Source organism: Elgaria multicarinata, chromosome 7, assembly GCF_023053635.1.
Source record: "Elgaria multicarinata webbii isolate HBS135686 ecotype San Diego chromosome 7, rElgMul1.1.pri, whole genome shotgun sequence".
NCBI classification, from domain to species: Eukaryota; Metazoa; Chordata; class Lepidosauria; order Squamata; family Anguidae; genus Elgaria; species Elgaria multicarinata.
In genome coordinates this window covers 93,559,526-93,574,251 of record NC_086177.1, presented here as the reverse complement: position 1 = coordinate 93,574,251, position 14,726 = coordinate 93,559,526, and the positions used below count along the sequence as shown (strand labels likewise).

The 14,726-nt window shown below is 40.8% G+C and overlaps 1 protein-coding gene across 1 annotated transcript in view; it reads left to right on the top strand.

The window, feature by feature from the left end:
• Positions 1–14,726, top strand: part of CSMD3 (CUB and Sushi multiple domains 3) — a 787,235-nt gene that overhangs the window by 724,229 nt on the left and 48,280 nt on the right. Inside the window, exons 57-60 of the mRNA XM_063131067.1 lie at positions 4,684–4,866; positions 7,812–7,988; positions 10,819–10,998; positions 12,869–13,042. Of these exons, the coding sequence (XP_062987137.1) occupies positions 4,684–4,866; positions 7,812–7,988; positions 10,819–10,998; positions 12,869–13,042 (714 nt within the window). The remainder of the gene's footprint in view (positions 1–4,683; positions 4,867–7,811; positions 7,989–10,818; positions 10,999–12,868; positions 13,043–14,726) is intronic.

Genomic DNA, 14,726 nt, shown 5'->3' with positions numbered 1-14,726 from the left:
CATTCCTATGGAGAAATGTGAAGTCCTGCAGAGAGAGGCATCATTGCACTATGCATAGAGTCTTGCATAAATGCAGAGCAGTCATTAGCCAACATTTGTCATGGCCCAGACCTCAGATCGGAAAAGGAGTCAGATAATATAGAAGATGGGGAAGATTGAGCTTGGTAAACATGATTCGTAGGAAAGATGTTCCATGGAAAAGGGGCTCTAGGGTTGACAACACCTTCATCGTATCTTCCTGAGAAGGTAAACCTCCCCACTTGCTTTGACTGAGAGGACTCATCCCTAGAATTACTCATTCCTAGAATGTCACCTCCCTCCTCTACCAGACCATGTCCAGGGTAAGAGGCGGCATGCCAGAGAACAAGTGCTTTCAGAATTGTCAGGGTTGGGCCATGGGGAGCAACAGCCTGAGGTGAACTACGATCAAAGAGCAAGGCAGGAGGCAGGATTAAAGAGCAAACCAGATCTCACAACCCAAGAAGAACCAAGGCTGCAGGAGCACACAGTGCTTCAGAAGACCTTGTTGTTCAAGCAAAGTTCTGCTGGAATTAGAAAGCCTTTTATACTCTCTCCTGCCTTGGATGATCATTGGACAGTCCGATTATTTATTTATTTATTTATTGCATTTTTATACCGCCCAATAGCTGAAGCTCCCTGGGCGGTTGACAAAAAAGATGATCAGAGTTAGTACAGGCCCAGAAGATTCTAAGAAGGCTGCTACCTGAGTTCTGTGATTTTTCACCTGGGTCAGCTGCATACAGATCTAGCAACATCTGGCCAAAAATATGGCACTGTCCCTTTAAATCAGCCTTCCTGGGGCCTCCAGTTATTTTGGACCACAATTCCCAGCATTCTGGATCATTGGCCAATGGCCATAACAGCTGAGGGTGATGGGAGTTGAAGTCCAAAACATTTGGATGGTACCAGATTGGGGAAAACTGCTTTAAGTTAAGGATACTTGAGGAATTCAACCTTTCCAGAATCCTCTTTGTAATGACATGATCCACACCTCTGGGATTAACATACAGATCAAAATTAAGCCAGCTGATTTTGCACTCTCAGAATGTTGCTCCTGCTTCTCTAATAACATCATAAAGATGGGATTAGGAGTCTGTGATGCTTAGCTAACAGGTAAGAAATGTTTGACATTCTAAACACTGCCCTGATCATTTTTATTAAAAAATGTGTTCCACTAACTTTCCGGACTGGCAGAATAATAAATGTAATCGACATGCTGTATGATCGAAATTTCAAACTCCTAATTCGGATTTTAACTAGAATGTTTTGTGCAATAATTTCAAGTCACGCACTTTGGGATCATCACTTTTATTGTGTTGAACATAACTCAAATATTAGGGTTTGTGTCTTTGAAAAGCATCAGTGATGCTTTTGAAATATTTCTTTGTGAAATATTCCTTTAGCATGCTATGATCTACAGTGTAGTTATAAAAAGGCAGACATAAATCTGTTCATTAAAAATGACCAGCAGGAAGACCTTCCTTAACTGCCTTTGTAGTGAAAAATGACAGAGTCCTGCTTCAGGGAGTCCATGACAGACAATAGCCCTTCTGACTTCTACATGTAGTCTCCTTTGGCCCTGAAACAGAGCCAGTTTTCTGCTGCCATTCCTCCAGTGCCGGCAACATTGCTGTATTGGCAGAAAAATTATTTATTTATTTATTTATTTATTACATTTCTATACCACCCAATAGCCGGAGCTCTCTGGGCAGTTCACAAAAATTAAAACCATTCAAAGTATAAAACAACAGAATAAAACCATAATATAAAATACAATATAGATAACCAGATAAAAACCAGATAAAACAGATAAAACAGATATCAACCAGATAAAAACAGCAGCAATTCAAAATTACAAATTTAAAATCATGTTATTTAAAATTTATAGATTGTTAAAATGTTGGGAGAATAAAAAGGTCTTCACCTGGCGTCTAAAAGCATATAATGTAGGTGCCAAGCGAACCTCCTTAGGGAGCTCATTCCACAGCCGGGGTGCCACAGCAGAGAAGGCCCTCCTCCTGGTAGCCACTTGCCTCACTTCCTTTGGCAGGGGCTCACAGAGAAGGTCCCCTGAAGATGACCTTGGAGTCCGGGCAGGTACATATGGGAGGAGGCGTTCCTTCAGATAACCTGGCCCCAAGCCATGTTGCCCTGTCCCATTTATATTCTCTAGGAGGGGCAGTCAGTAGTCTACGGAATAGTTTTGCTGTTTAGGGAGATCCTGGTGTTAGCAGAGAGAAGCAAGTCTTGAAATTTTGGAATAATAAGCTTCCGGAGGAGATGTAGCAATGTGTCCCTTTATTGAACTTTAGGAGTAGGGTTGGGCGCACTCCCCTGAGTCCTGTCTATGCTCTTCTCACCAGACTCCTGCCATTTGCCCACCCCCAGTGTGCATGTGGGGTGAGGTGTCACACGGTCTGTGAGCACCCGGCAAAAGCTTGTGTCTGGGGTTTTTTTTTGTCCATGAGCTGTGATTTGCACAAATTTGCAGCCGTACATAGCACCATTTGCATAAAATGCAGGCATAAAGAACCATTTATGTCTGTAATTTGGCACAAATTGTGTTATTTATGGTCACAACTTTGCGTAAATCAGGATTGTTCATTCAAACACACAAACAAAAAACAAGCGGGATACCACAAGTTTGCCCAACTCGGCATGTGCCGAATCAAGCCAGCTCAGGGATTTGGGAGCTGGCATCCATGGGTCCAAGCTGGCAAAAACTCAACGAGCTCTGCCCCCAAACCAGATTCCTCCAACATCCCTATTCAGAAGGCCATGTAAAGCTCAGTCATGCTCAGTGCTGATGCGGTAGCACCCAAAGTTTAAACACGATTGAGAAACTAGTAATGAGTAATTAGTTCTTAAACACATTCTCCTTATTATTTTGGTTTGTGTTCACCAGGGTAGTTTTAACCCAATTTCCAATGCTGGTTTCAAATATGGGTTAAAAGTGAACCCAGGCAAACACTAGAGGTGGTTCATGTCAAGCATGAAGCAGCAGCCCACTCCTGAATGTTACCTATGGTTAAATTTTTTGTGAACCACCCAGAGAGCTCCGGCTATTGGGCAGTATAGAAATGTAATAAATAAATAAATAACCTATAGTTTTTGCACCAAACCTTTTTCTGGCAAGTGTTTTCATAAATGGACTGTTCATAGCTATTTTACTGTTCGATGGATGATGGGTTACACCGCAAAATGCTGTTGATGAATTTATTGTTTGTATGGATTTTCATGGTTTTTACACAATGTGTGTTAGATTCTTCAGGGGAGGTATTCATGTTCCAAGCAATAATAAATAAATGTTTAAATACTGTAGATTGTCAGTGCAATCTTATACGTGCTTACTCAGATGTAAGCCCCTTGGAGTTTAATGGGACTTAGTCACAGGGAAGTGTGTATAGAATTACTTTCACAGCATGGTTTCTGTAATACCCGTGCTCTGATTTGAACTGATGCTTCAGTGATCCCATGAAGGCACACCTAGATGGTCAGACTGGAAGTCTATGTTGAGAACTCAGCTAGAAAACTAGCATTCTTCTGGACCTAGTAACATGGTATCTTAAAATGTAGGACCCTTTCATCATATGCAAACTGAAGAAAAGAGGGTGATGTGGTGTTTTTTTTCCAGTGGTTGTGCGAACAGACCCTTTACCTCAAGTCAGAAGTAACTAGAGCAACTTCCAGGACATTTCTGCTGCTGATACAATATGCTGATCTTAAATGGCATTCAAATAACATGAAACCTGTTCAGTTTACTCTCTCTTCATTATATGTAGGACTACTGTGTATCACTTAAGTCAAAGATAGCCAGATGTTGGCAAGTATGGACAGACAATAACTCTTCTGACTTCTACATGTAGTCTCCTTTGGTAGTGGCAGAGAGAAGCAAGTCTTGAAATTTTGGAATAATAAGCTTCTGGAGGAGGTGTGGCAGTGTGTCCCTTTATTGAACTTTAGGAGTAGAGTAGAATCTTTGCTCATGCTAAGGGTTATGCTGGACATTACAAAGAGATTCCTTCACCTTCCTTATACTATTTGTAACAGGTCACCTGCTAGAAGCACCTGAGTGAGCTTCACACTTTTAGTGCAGTATAACACCTGACTCTTTCTTATATTGTATAGCATGATTTACACTGGGTGATACGTGTTGATTTATTACAAATATTCAGAAACTTGCTTTCCTGCAGAGTTTGGCTTTGTATATAATTTGGCTCTATTCCAGCCCATTGGCTGAAAATAGAATTAATATTCAACAATAGGCTAGAGCACACTCACTTCTGAATGTTTAAAAATCACTTTAAGCTATAGAAATGGAACTAGCTGATTTTTAAAAAAATGCCATTTAAAATATTTTATATAGCCCACTTGAAATTTCTATGGGACTCCACAGGATAGTGTACATGCAAAATTAAGAAACCTGGTGTTAAAACACCATAAGACATTTTAAATGGGAACACTTTCTATATATGTTTCATAATGCACTTTAATTTTTGCATTAATTACAACTTGTCTTGTAGTGTTACATCACTTGTGGATGCTTATGTATTTATATTTTGGACCAGTTTCAGATGCCATACCAACTTAAAAGTAACAGTATGTAATCCATCACATATTTTTTTATTCTCTCTGAAATAATATCTGTACCATAAATTCTAGGTGACACTGCAGGATCTTGTGGGGATCCAGGAATTCCAGGTCATGGTTCTAGAGAAGAAAGCAATTTTAGAATTAAAAGTATTGTGCAATTCTCTTGTGAGCTTGGTTACATCCTTTATGGGTCGGAGGAAAGAACATGTCTGGCAAATGGAAGTTGGACAGGAAGGCAACCAGAATGTAAAGGTAAATTGCATTTATGATCGGAATATGATACATTACACCAGTCCTTAAAGGCCAAAGAGAGCTGAAGTGATCATATTATTTTAGGGAAGCCCATCTGCTATGCACAAGCCACTTGTATCGTGTTACCTTTTAATTTTAATTTTAAGATGCCTTTTTAATAATGTGCTGCTTTTAATAACGTGTTAGTTTTAAATGTTTTAATTAGTTATATGCATTTTATGGTGTTTGCATTTGTGTTGTACCCGGCCTCGATCCAGAGGGAGAGGTGGGTAACAAATTATTATTATTATTATTATTATTATTATTATTATTATTATTATTATCATCATCTTTCTCTATAGGTATTGTAATGTCATGGCTCTGATACAGGCCAGAGGTGGTATTGATATAGCAGAGTGGATGAGCAGTGTCCCCCCCCCTCCATCCTCCACACAGATAACCTTCAGCATGAGATGGTCCCTCTGGGGAGTACCCTAGTCACATAAAGTTTTGGTTTACACAGTTTCTCCCTATAAAAAAGGCGGGGGGGGGGGGGAAAGAATTATATAAACCAAGTTTTCTGTGACTGAACACTTGTGGGGATCCAGAAATCCTAGGTCATGGGATTCCTGGGCAGTTCACCCTGGAGGCTATCTGCATGGTGGAGGGGAAGATGCCACACTACCCCTCCACTTGGCCTCACTAGGATACAGATTTTAAGAGAAACATGGGTTATATATCACAAACCCAGGGTGCTGTTAAAGGTTTTAGCTCCCTAGGAAGGGAAGAACTGCCACACTGAGCCTCAGAATTGGGCTTTGGAAAACCAAGGGCCGATCTACACCAAGCAGGACATAACACTTTAAAAATGGTATGAAAATGGTATTTGCAATGTGTCCTGGGCCGGAACGGTTGTCATAACCATTATAAACCGGTATAAGCAGAAGTGTAGATCCTGCCCAAGTGATTTCCCAGTTATGGAAAGTAGCTCTATTTATTGCAAGCCCATTCTGAGCCTGGGAATTTCTGTATATAGAGTGTGTGGTTTACCACTGAGCTATGTTCCTATCCCAAATCCTAAAAGCAGTAATTTTCAAGGCCCACCCCCTCACCAGTTTTGTTCCTGCTGTGCATGTGGTTATATGTATTTTAATTATAATGTTAAGTTTCTGGAACAATTACTTGTAGTAAGAAATGCTTGCCTTGATGAGCTACGTCACCTGCATCTCTCTGGCATTTTCTTCTTCCTCTGCCAGATCCCTGCCATTATTGGGGCATTTTCGATTGTTAGCTGCTTTTCCGCATCCCTACAGGGAGGTTGTAGAGTGTACTGCCAATGGGAACGGTTAGCAGGGAGTCGGGTGACGAGCACAATCTGTTGCTAAGCAGATCTCAGAAACAGAGCTTTCAAGCTGTGCAATAAGCCACGATGGTTTTAAATAAACATCAGTGCAGGCCATAGTTTATCATGGTGTCTCATTTTGGCTAAATAAGCCACAAGGTTGAGGGAAACCATTCGCGGATGACACGGTAAACCGTCATGGCTAATTCAGAAAAATAAACCATCATGGCTTATTGTGACTTGTGAACCCATTCAGTGGATGCAGACTTGAGAAACATTACCACAAAACATAATACTTCTCTAGTATTGATGTTGCTACTCCAGGAACACAGGAAGATATTACAATGCAAATCTTAAGGCTAGATAACAAAGGCCTGCTTGGGTTAGCAACATTCAAAGGACTGTGTTAAAAAAAAAATGCTCAGTGATAACAATTTTACTCTGGAACAAGTTTTACTCTATACCAAGTTAACGTTAGCAGAAAGAGACATCAATTGCTTGAAATGACCAGAAATGACCTGACAATATGGAATTGCAATAACTAAAATAAATACAAGGATAGGCCTGTTTTTCATGTCATGCTGGGCATGGAACTTGCAACATTTCAAGCTGGCTGTGATCTCATAAAATAAAACAATTCTATGAGGAAAAGCAGAGAGAAAAAGAAAAGGAAGAGATCACACACTGTATCATTCTTAAAAGGGTTGTTTTTCCAATCATTGACCAAGCCTGACTCACGTAAATAGGCTCATTAAAGTAATAGAACTATTTGTGTGTAAGAAGGATTTGGAAATAGATATCCTTTAGTATAACATACAGTAATTTTTCATAGCCTCTTGTTGTACCCAGAGACTATCATGTTGAGTAATTGCTCTTGAGAATAGTTTTTTCTCAGAAGCAGCAAAATATCATGTCACGTAATCTAAGACGAAATTGTATAAATAATAAAATTAATAAGATTCAAACGATTTGCTTTTTCTCAAAATTTTACACAAATATATAAATGCCACGTGGTTTCACTGAGAACATACTGAGTCAGACCATCAACCTATCTAGCTCAGTAGCGTTTACATGATGCAGTGACTTTCCAGAGTTTCAGATGAGTTATTCCTGGAGATTGAACATGGCATCCTTTGCATGCAAAACATGTTCTCTCCGATGTAGCTACAATCCATCAACATTTCTACTCAAGCTCCTACCGGCATTCTATCAAGCTTAATTTGAAGCAACTGGGTGGAGGGAGGAGGATTGTCCTTGCTCAGGTGAAATATCCATAGAATTGCAAGGGAAGTCAAACTCTGCAATTAGATGTGAACATTCATCAAGGAGAGTGGGTTGCACGTTGGGAAGTTCTAACCAGATTCTACCTAAAACAAATATCAAAGCAAAGCTGGAGTTTCCTCCTGACTGTTGAAGCTTCTGAAGATTTGGGAGAGAACTCAAGAGAGTTTGGCAAGACTAATGAACTTCATCTCAAGGAGATTTGCACATCTCTAATGTAAGATGTTTTGAATTTAGTCTAATTCCCCATTTATTGGAATATGATTTGGAACTACAACATTTTGATGATGATGATGATTCTCTCTTTCCCCTGAATCCAGTATTTCTATATTTCATTTTGTAGCTGTTCAGTGTGGTAACCCTGGAACAACAGCCAATGGGAAGGTGTTTCGGATAGATGGCACCACATTTTCTAGTTCTGTAATTTATTCCTGCATGGAAGGTTTCATCCTGTCTGGACCTTCTGTAAGACAGTGTACTGCCAATGGAACATGGTCTGGCTCCTTGCCAAATTGCACAAGTAAGTATCCATATTAAGAGTGCACCAATTACAATTTTTGCAGTCAGAAAAGCTGCTATTGCAGGTGGGGTAGGGTAACACCCACCCCTTGCCAAACAGTGAAATTGTCATAACCATTGGTTTACATACAGATGCCAGGATCCTCCAATCTTCCCTGGGCCACTAGAGTGGTTATTCTATGATTGTTGCGAAGGGTGAAAGGTTCTTCCCTTAAGGAAGATGGATGATAGCCAGAAGACAGTTGGAATTTGGGCTTTTTGAGCATTGTCAAATGCTAGGAGTTTCATCTTGAGGCTTTCTGAGCATTCAACTTTACCACTTGAGGGGTGGAAATGTTTTTCAGGGTAGGATGACCATATGAAAAAGAGAACAGGGCTCCTGTATCTTTAACAGTTGTATAGAGAAGGGAATTTCAGCAGGAGCTATACTAGAGTGACCAGGTACAAAAGAGGGCAGGGCTCCTGGAGCTTTAACTGTTGTGATGAAGAGGGAATTTCACAAGGTGCTACATGCATACAAAGGACACCTGCTGCAATTCCCTTTTCTGCACAACTGTTAAAGATACAGGAGTCCTGTCCTTTTCATATAGCCATACTACCACTGAGTAGGTTTTGCCTTGCTTAGCCACCCACCGTACATCTATTGTCAGGGTAGGGTGGGTTGAGATACAGAGTAGATCTCAGGAGATTATCTATTAGGGGTGTGCAAAGTGGATCCTCTCTGTCTTGAAATTTGATCTGGAGCTCTGTAGAGGTGATTCTCTGCCTCAATTTTGGAGCACCCCCACCTCTCTCCCCTTCTCTGCACTTAATCAAATTACCCATTGAAGAACTGTTCAGTATTCAACTAACTGATATTAACAGAATTGCTTTCAGCTCCTCATTTTTAAAGATAAAGAGATGGAACTTGGCAGAGTGATAACTCTTAAGGAGGGCTTTAGCCATGCCATGTTTAAATCAGATGCATTCATGCCTTGATTTTTTAGGATTTTTTTTTTAAAAATCCCCTACTCTAGCCTTCTCCAACCTTGTGCCCTCCGGATCCCCCACCCTGCAATCAGCCACTTAAATAAAGAGCCTGTCTGTGCCTGACAGGTGTAGAAGCTTTCTCACTCTCCATGCCAGCCAGCCAGCCAGCCCAGCAGCACTTTCACACTGTGGAAATGTGGATGATTGACTTCTATGAGTCCGAACAGAATCGCGCTCCCTCTCTCCACACCCCCGGCCAAAGTCAGTAGCCAGTTAGTGTTTCCCACTCCCCCAAACACTGTGATTGGAGGAGAACACAGTCAGGGACAGTGCTGTGGCTATTCCTAATTGGTTATTTATTTATTTATTTATTTATTACATTTCTATACCGCCCAATAGCCGAAGCTCTCTGGGCGGTTCACAAAAATTAAAACCACAGTAAAACACCCAACAGTTTAAAACACAATTACGAAATACAGTATAAAAAGCGCAACCAGGATAAAACCACACAGCAAAGTTGATATAGGATTAAAATACAGAGTTAAAACAGTAAAATTTAAATTTAAGTTAAAATTAAGTGTTAAAATACTGAGTGAATAAAAAGGTCTTCAGCTGGCGACGAAAGCAGTACAGTGTAGGCGCCAAGCGGACCTCTCTGGGGAGCTCGTTCCACAACCGGGGTGCCACAGCCGCAGAAGTCAGTATCAAAGCTACCCCTCACCCCACTCAGTGTCTACCAAATCTGGAGATATTCAATTTAGACACACACACACACACACACCCACACACACCAGGATTATTCCAGAGATTTTTAGAAGCTCCGATTGGGCACGTCTCCACTCCGATATTAATCAATGGGTTTGGAAGCAGCCAATCTCTACTCTGGAAGATCGAATGCTCCACGGCTACCAGATAATTCCAGGGCAGAGTGCACACCCCTATTATCTATATTCCTTCATGAAAACATTCCATTTGGTATTCCAAGGACTTTGCACAATCTTGTAACATATTGATCCTAGGAAACACTGAAATTTGTCCATAGCAATCTAACTACATATAACAGAATTTACAAATTCTTACAATAATATATATATATATATATATATATATATATATATATAGTCTATTAGCAACCTGATAAAATTACAAAGATAACCAAAATAAGGAACCAATAAAGAATAAACTGATGAAAAGAATATCATGAAGTTATATACACATATTTTCCATACTGGTCACCAAGCAGGTGATGCATGAATACATGTGTGATCCCTCCTTGTTCTAGTTCTGATACCAATGGATATTCCCAAATTGGCATAGAAATCTTGGCATGTGGTTAAGGGGTGTGCAGCAAAGGAGTGAGAAAAGCCACTCTATATTTCTAAGCACTCTCAGGCCCACAGTACTTTTTATGTGTCCATAGCCCCCTTGTGAAATGGAGTCTCAAGCTTAACACAGTTCTCTCTCCCCTCTCACAGAAATACTGATACTGAAAGAACTTGCCCTAGGAAATTTTAATCATTGGGTTAATAATCGTTCTGCAGGAGAGCTATGTCCATTGAAGAGCAGCTCTTCGAAGCCCACAGAGGGCTAATAAACCTGCATTTTGTATTTCCACTTTTGAAAAAGGACCTATAAATGAACACTAGCTGATCAATACATGGTTTATACGGCCTTATGGATTTAGACTCTACAAAGTAGATATTATGCACATCAAATTTGTATTTCTTCTTGGTAATGTTTATGGCGACAAACATTGACATATTAATAAATGATTAATTTTACTCTGCTCCCCCCCACTGTTCCAAAACACAATCAGTTGTAACAGTGCTTTACCATCTGTTCTTCAATTCCTTTTGCCACAGTAATCAGTTGTGGGGATCCAGGTGTACCAGCCAATGGACTGAGATACGGTGATGATTATGTTGTTGGACAAAATGTTACCTACATGTGCCAGCCTGGGTACACGGTGGAATCCAATGGTTCCAGATTTCGTACTTGCACTACTAATGGCACATGGAGTGGACTGCTCCCAACATGTAAAGGTATCTTTTTGAATTTGAAAAGCGTTCTAATCTGTTCTCTCTAACCTAGCTTTTTGGTATAGTGTGCATGTAGAGAAGAGTTCTCTATTCCCTACCTGTCTTGTTTATCCCCCTTGTGGTCCTGTAACTTGATCGGTTAGATTCTCCTACCCCACCCCCAAATCCTCTTCCTCTTTGCTTCTGCAACAGGCACCATGCATCATGTGTTCTCTCCCTGAGGGGAAGCAAGTAACCGTATTTCATGCTTACTTACACTCACACATCCAGGTTTAGGAGATGCTTGTAGCTGATCTGTGTTAGATAACCTTGTTTGACAATGTGTATCGCTTTAAACTTCTTTTAATCTCACCTGCATTTCCCCCCTCTAATATAAAATGCCATGTTACCACACTTTGCGGATGAAAGGTGAAATAATGAGATGAGACAAGAAGTTCAATTTAAAATAGGGTCACATTTATTTATAAATACCTGCAAAGGAAGATGGAGGCCTAGGTGGGCATCCTATCTTGGCCAATGTCTTGGCCATAATTGGGATCGGGCGATCCATTCATATCCCGACCGGTGACGCATGTCTATTGTCACCTGTCAGGATTCCCCTTTTGGGGTGGGTAGTCCTTCCGATGTCACTCCCCCTCAGGTTGCAAAACTGAGTGAGTGAGTAAGGTTGGCCTCAGAGGTAACCCTTATCCTGTCTTCTAGTGCCACAGGACTCCCAGCTGAGGGCCTCAGGGATTACCAATCACCCCAACAGTGCCTGCCTAAAAATGTTCACCAACCTTATCTTTGCTCCCGATGCCCACAGTCTGCTCCCAGTCAAAATGTGACCAAATTCAACCAATTAGCCTGGTTAATACTCCCCTGCTGTCTTACAGTGTGAAGTAGGTGAAAAAACTCCCAAAAGAAATGAATGAGAGCAACAAAATCCTACTTGCCCCCCATAGGGGCAACCGACAAACCCACACTGTCCACAGGGAGGGAGGGAGGGAACCGCAAAAGATGGTGAGTAGGCTGGGTAGGGGAAGTGCTCAATAAACAGCGTTCCCAGTCCGCTACACACATCGGTGGCGCCAAACGGAGGGCACCTATGGCGAGCCTTCACTCGTCTCTCTCCCCTCCCCTGCAAATGCCTCACCACACCCAGGCAATCTGGGCATGGTTGTAAGGCCTTTCTTTATATAAGGCAATTCTGCTGTAAATCTCACCAGATTTTCAAATGAAAACAGGGTGAGATATGATTATAAGGGACTGCTGGGAAGGGGCAAATTGCCTGTCCAATAGGTCTGTCCAATTTGGGGTGATTCCTCCCTCTCCCAGCTATCCCGCATGCCACATCCCACATTATTCAGAAGGGCTTCATTGATCCTCCCAAGACACTTGGGGAGGGGCACAGGTGAGGCTCAGGTAGCTGAGAGGGTGACAGGAAAGTTCCCTTCTGTGAACTTCCTTAAGTTAACATATCTTAGTATTTTTATTTGTATGTGTTGATGGGGTATTTTTTTCAAAGAGATAAATAGTTTTTTAAAAAAGCTAAAGATGGTGAATTTAAGTGAAGTTCAAAAATGTGTGTGGTTGTGTGTGTCTTTGAGAGAAAGAGAGAGAGAGAGGTCCTTTATTTTTTATTTTTTAAAACACCTATATTATCTTTTGCTGGAAGGTTCACTCCATATTTTATATATTAGTCCATGAATATGAGTAAGCATGGTGTTCCATGAAAGCACTAGCAAGAACATGTGATTCTTGTAGTGATGCTACAAAAATGGTACTGTGTCCTCCCAAAAGTGTTAAATAGGCACATATGGTTCTCCTAGTAACTATAGGCATTGGGGATATTTGCAGCTGTTGTGTCTAATGACTCTAAATATTGTTGCAGCTGTTACCTGTCCAACTCCACCCCAGATTTCTAATGGAAGACAGGAAGGAACAAATTTTGACTGGGGATTTAGTATTAGTTATGTCTGTTCACCTGGCTATGAACTATCTTTTCCTGCTGTTTTGACCTGTGTCGGGAATGGAACATGGAGTGGTGAAGTACCTCAATGTTTACGTAAGTAGTTCCTTGATATTTATATTTCATTCTGACTGTTACTTCCATTAAAACTTCTTTTTTAAAAAACCTTTTGGTAATGTATGGCATGCACACAGATAGTTCTAATTCTTTTTTCCCATCCTTTGTGCTGGTAGAAATACAATGCTGAGGATCTCCCATTACAAAGTCAGGAGCAAGTTGAAGCACTAAACACACCCCTCCTTGACTTCTTCTCTCCCAACGTTTTCCTCACAGGCCTAACTCCAATTAAATGGCCCATCGCACCTGATGTCACCCACAGATAATGCTAACCTGTGCTTCTATTTTACCGGGATGTGAAGCCAGGGTTTGAAGCCCGTTAGCAGAATCTGATGAAAACAAAACTCTGGTTTGTATTAACAACAGCTAATATCAGTGATTCTGCTGGAGTTAAAACCATCAGGAAAGGGGCAGCTGGAATTTGCTCCCAGAAGGGAGTGCACCATTTCATGGCTAAGGCCATGAAGAGACCCCTTGCATTATATCTTTAGCAGTGGTTTGTGTCTAACGTGTCTTTGGTGAACTAGTGCTTAAACCTTGATCCTATGTACTCTGGAAAACAGGCCTGGGTATTGGCACTCAACATCGTTGGGCAGCTGCCATTAGTCTTGACACCTGCCCAGTGCTTCCCTTTAAACTGGAATTCCAATGAGTATTAGGTGGATGGGTCCTGCCATTATTTTAAATCTCTACTCTGCCACTAATATAGCATCACTCTTGTAACAATGCTAAGTTTGGACACTGTGGAAAATCAAAATGGTGGTGCTGTCAAGGCACTGCTCTTCTTTGCTACTGCCCCACCCCCAGGGAAGCCTGCCACGGTGACCACTGAGATAGTAGGGTGCCCACCAATATGCACTTTGCTGAGGGCCCTCTCTAAACTGGAGCTGGCCTTGCTAGAAATGTGAACTGACTGAAGAATGATTCTTTATGTTTATTAGCTTGAGATGATGATGATGATGATGATGATGATGATGATGATGATGATGATGATAGCACTACAACTTAATACAAGTAAACAAAGAACCATCGTATGAATGGCTCAGGAAGGATGAGCAATTTCCTGAAGCAGAAGGATTCCTAATAGCCATACAGGATCAAGTTATAGCAACCAAGAGCTACCAAAAATACATCATAAAACATAACAGTGTAACAACAGATTTATGTAGGAAATATCAATTCCAAGAAACAATTGATCATGTAACAGGAGGATGTAAAATTCTGGCAGGAATAAACTATGCAGACAGACACAAAAAAGCTGCAAAAATAATACACCAACAACTGGCCATCAAATTCAACCTCATCAAACAACTTATACCATACTATACATACTCACCCGAAATAATCTTGGAAAATGTGGATCATAAAATATACTGGGACAGGGCAATTCATATGGACAAGACAATACCTTGCAACTGACCAGACATAACAATTATAGACAAAAAAAAAACAAACAAACATGCACCTCATTGACATAGCAATACCTAATGACAAAAATTATGTAGAAAAGGAAGAGGAAAAGAGAGGAAAAGTATACACCACTGGCCATGGAAGTTAAAGAACTAGGGCAAAAGGAAAAGGTCACATTTATTCCATTAGTCGCATCAAAAAAACTATACAGAAAATCTTCGGAAATTGGGCCTGTGAAAATACATCCACACCA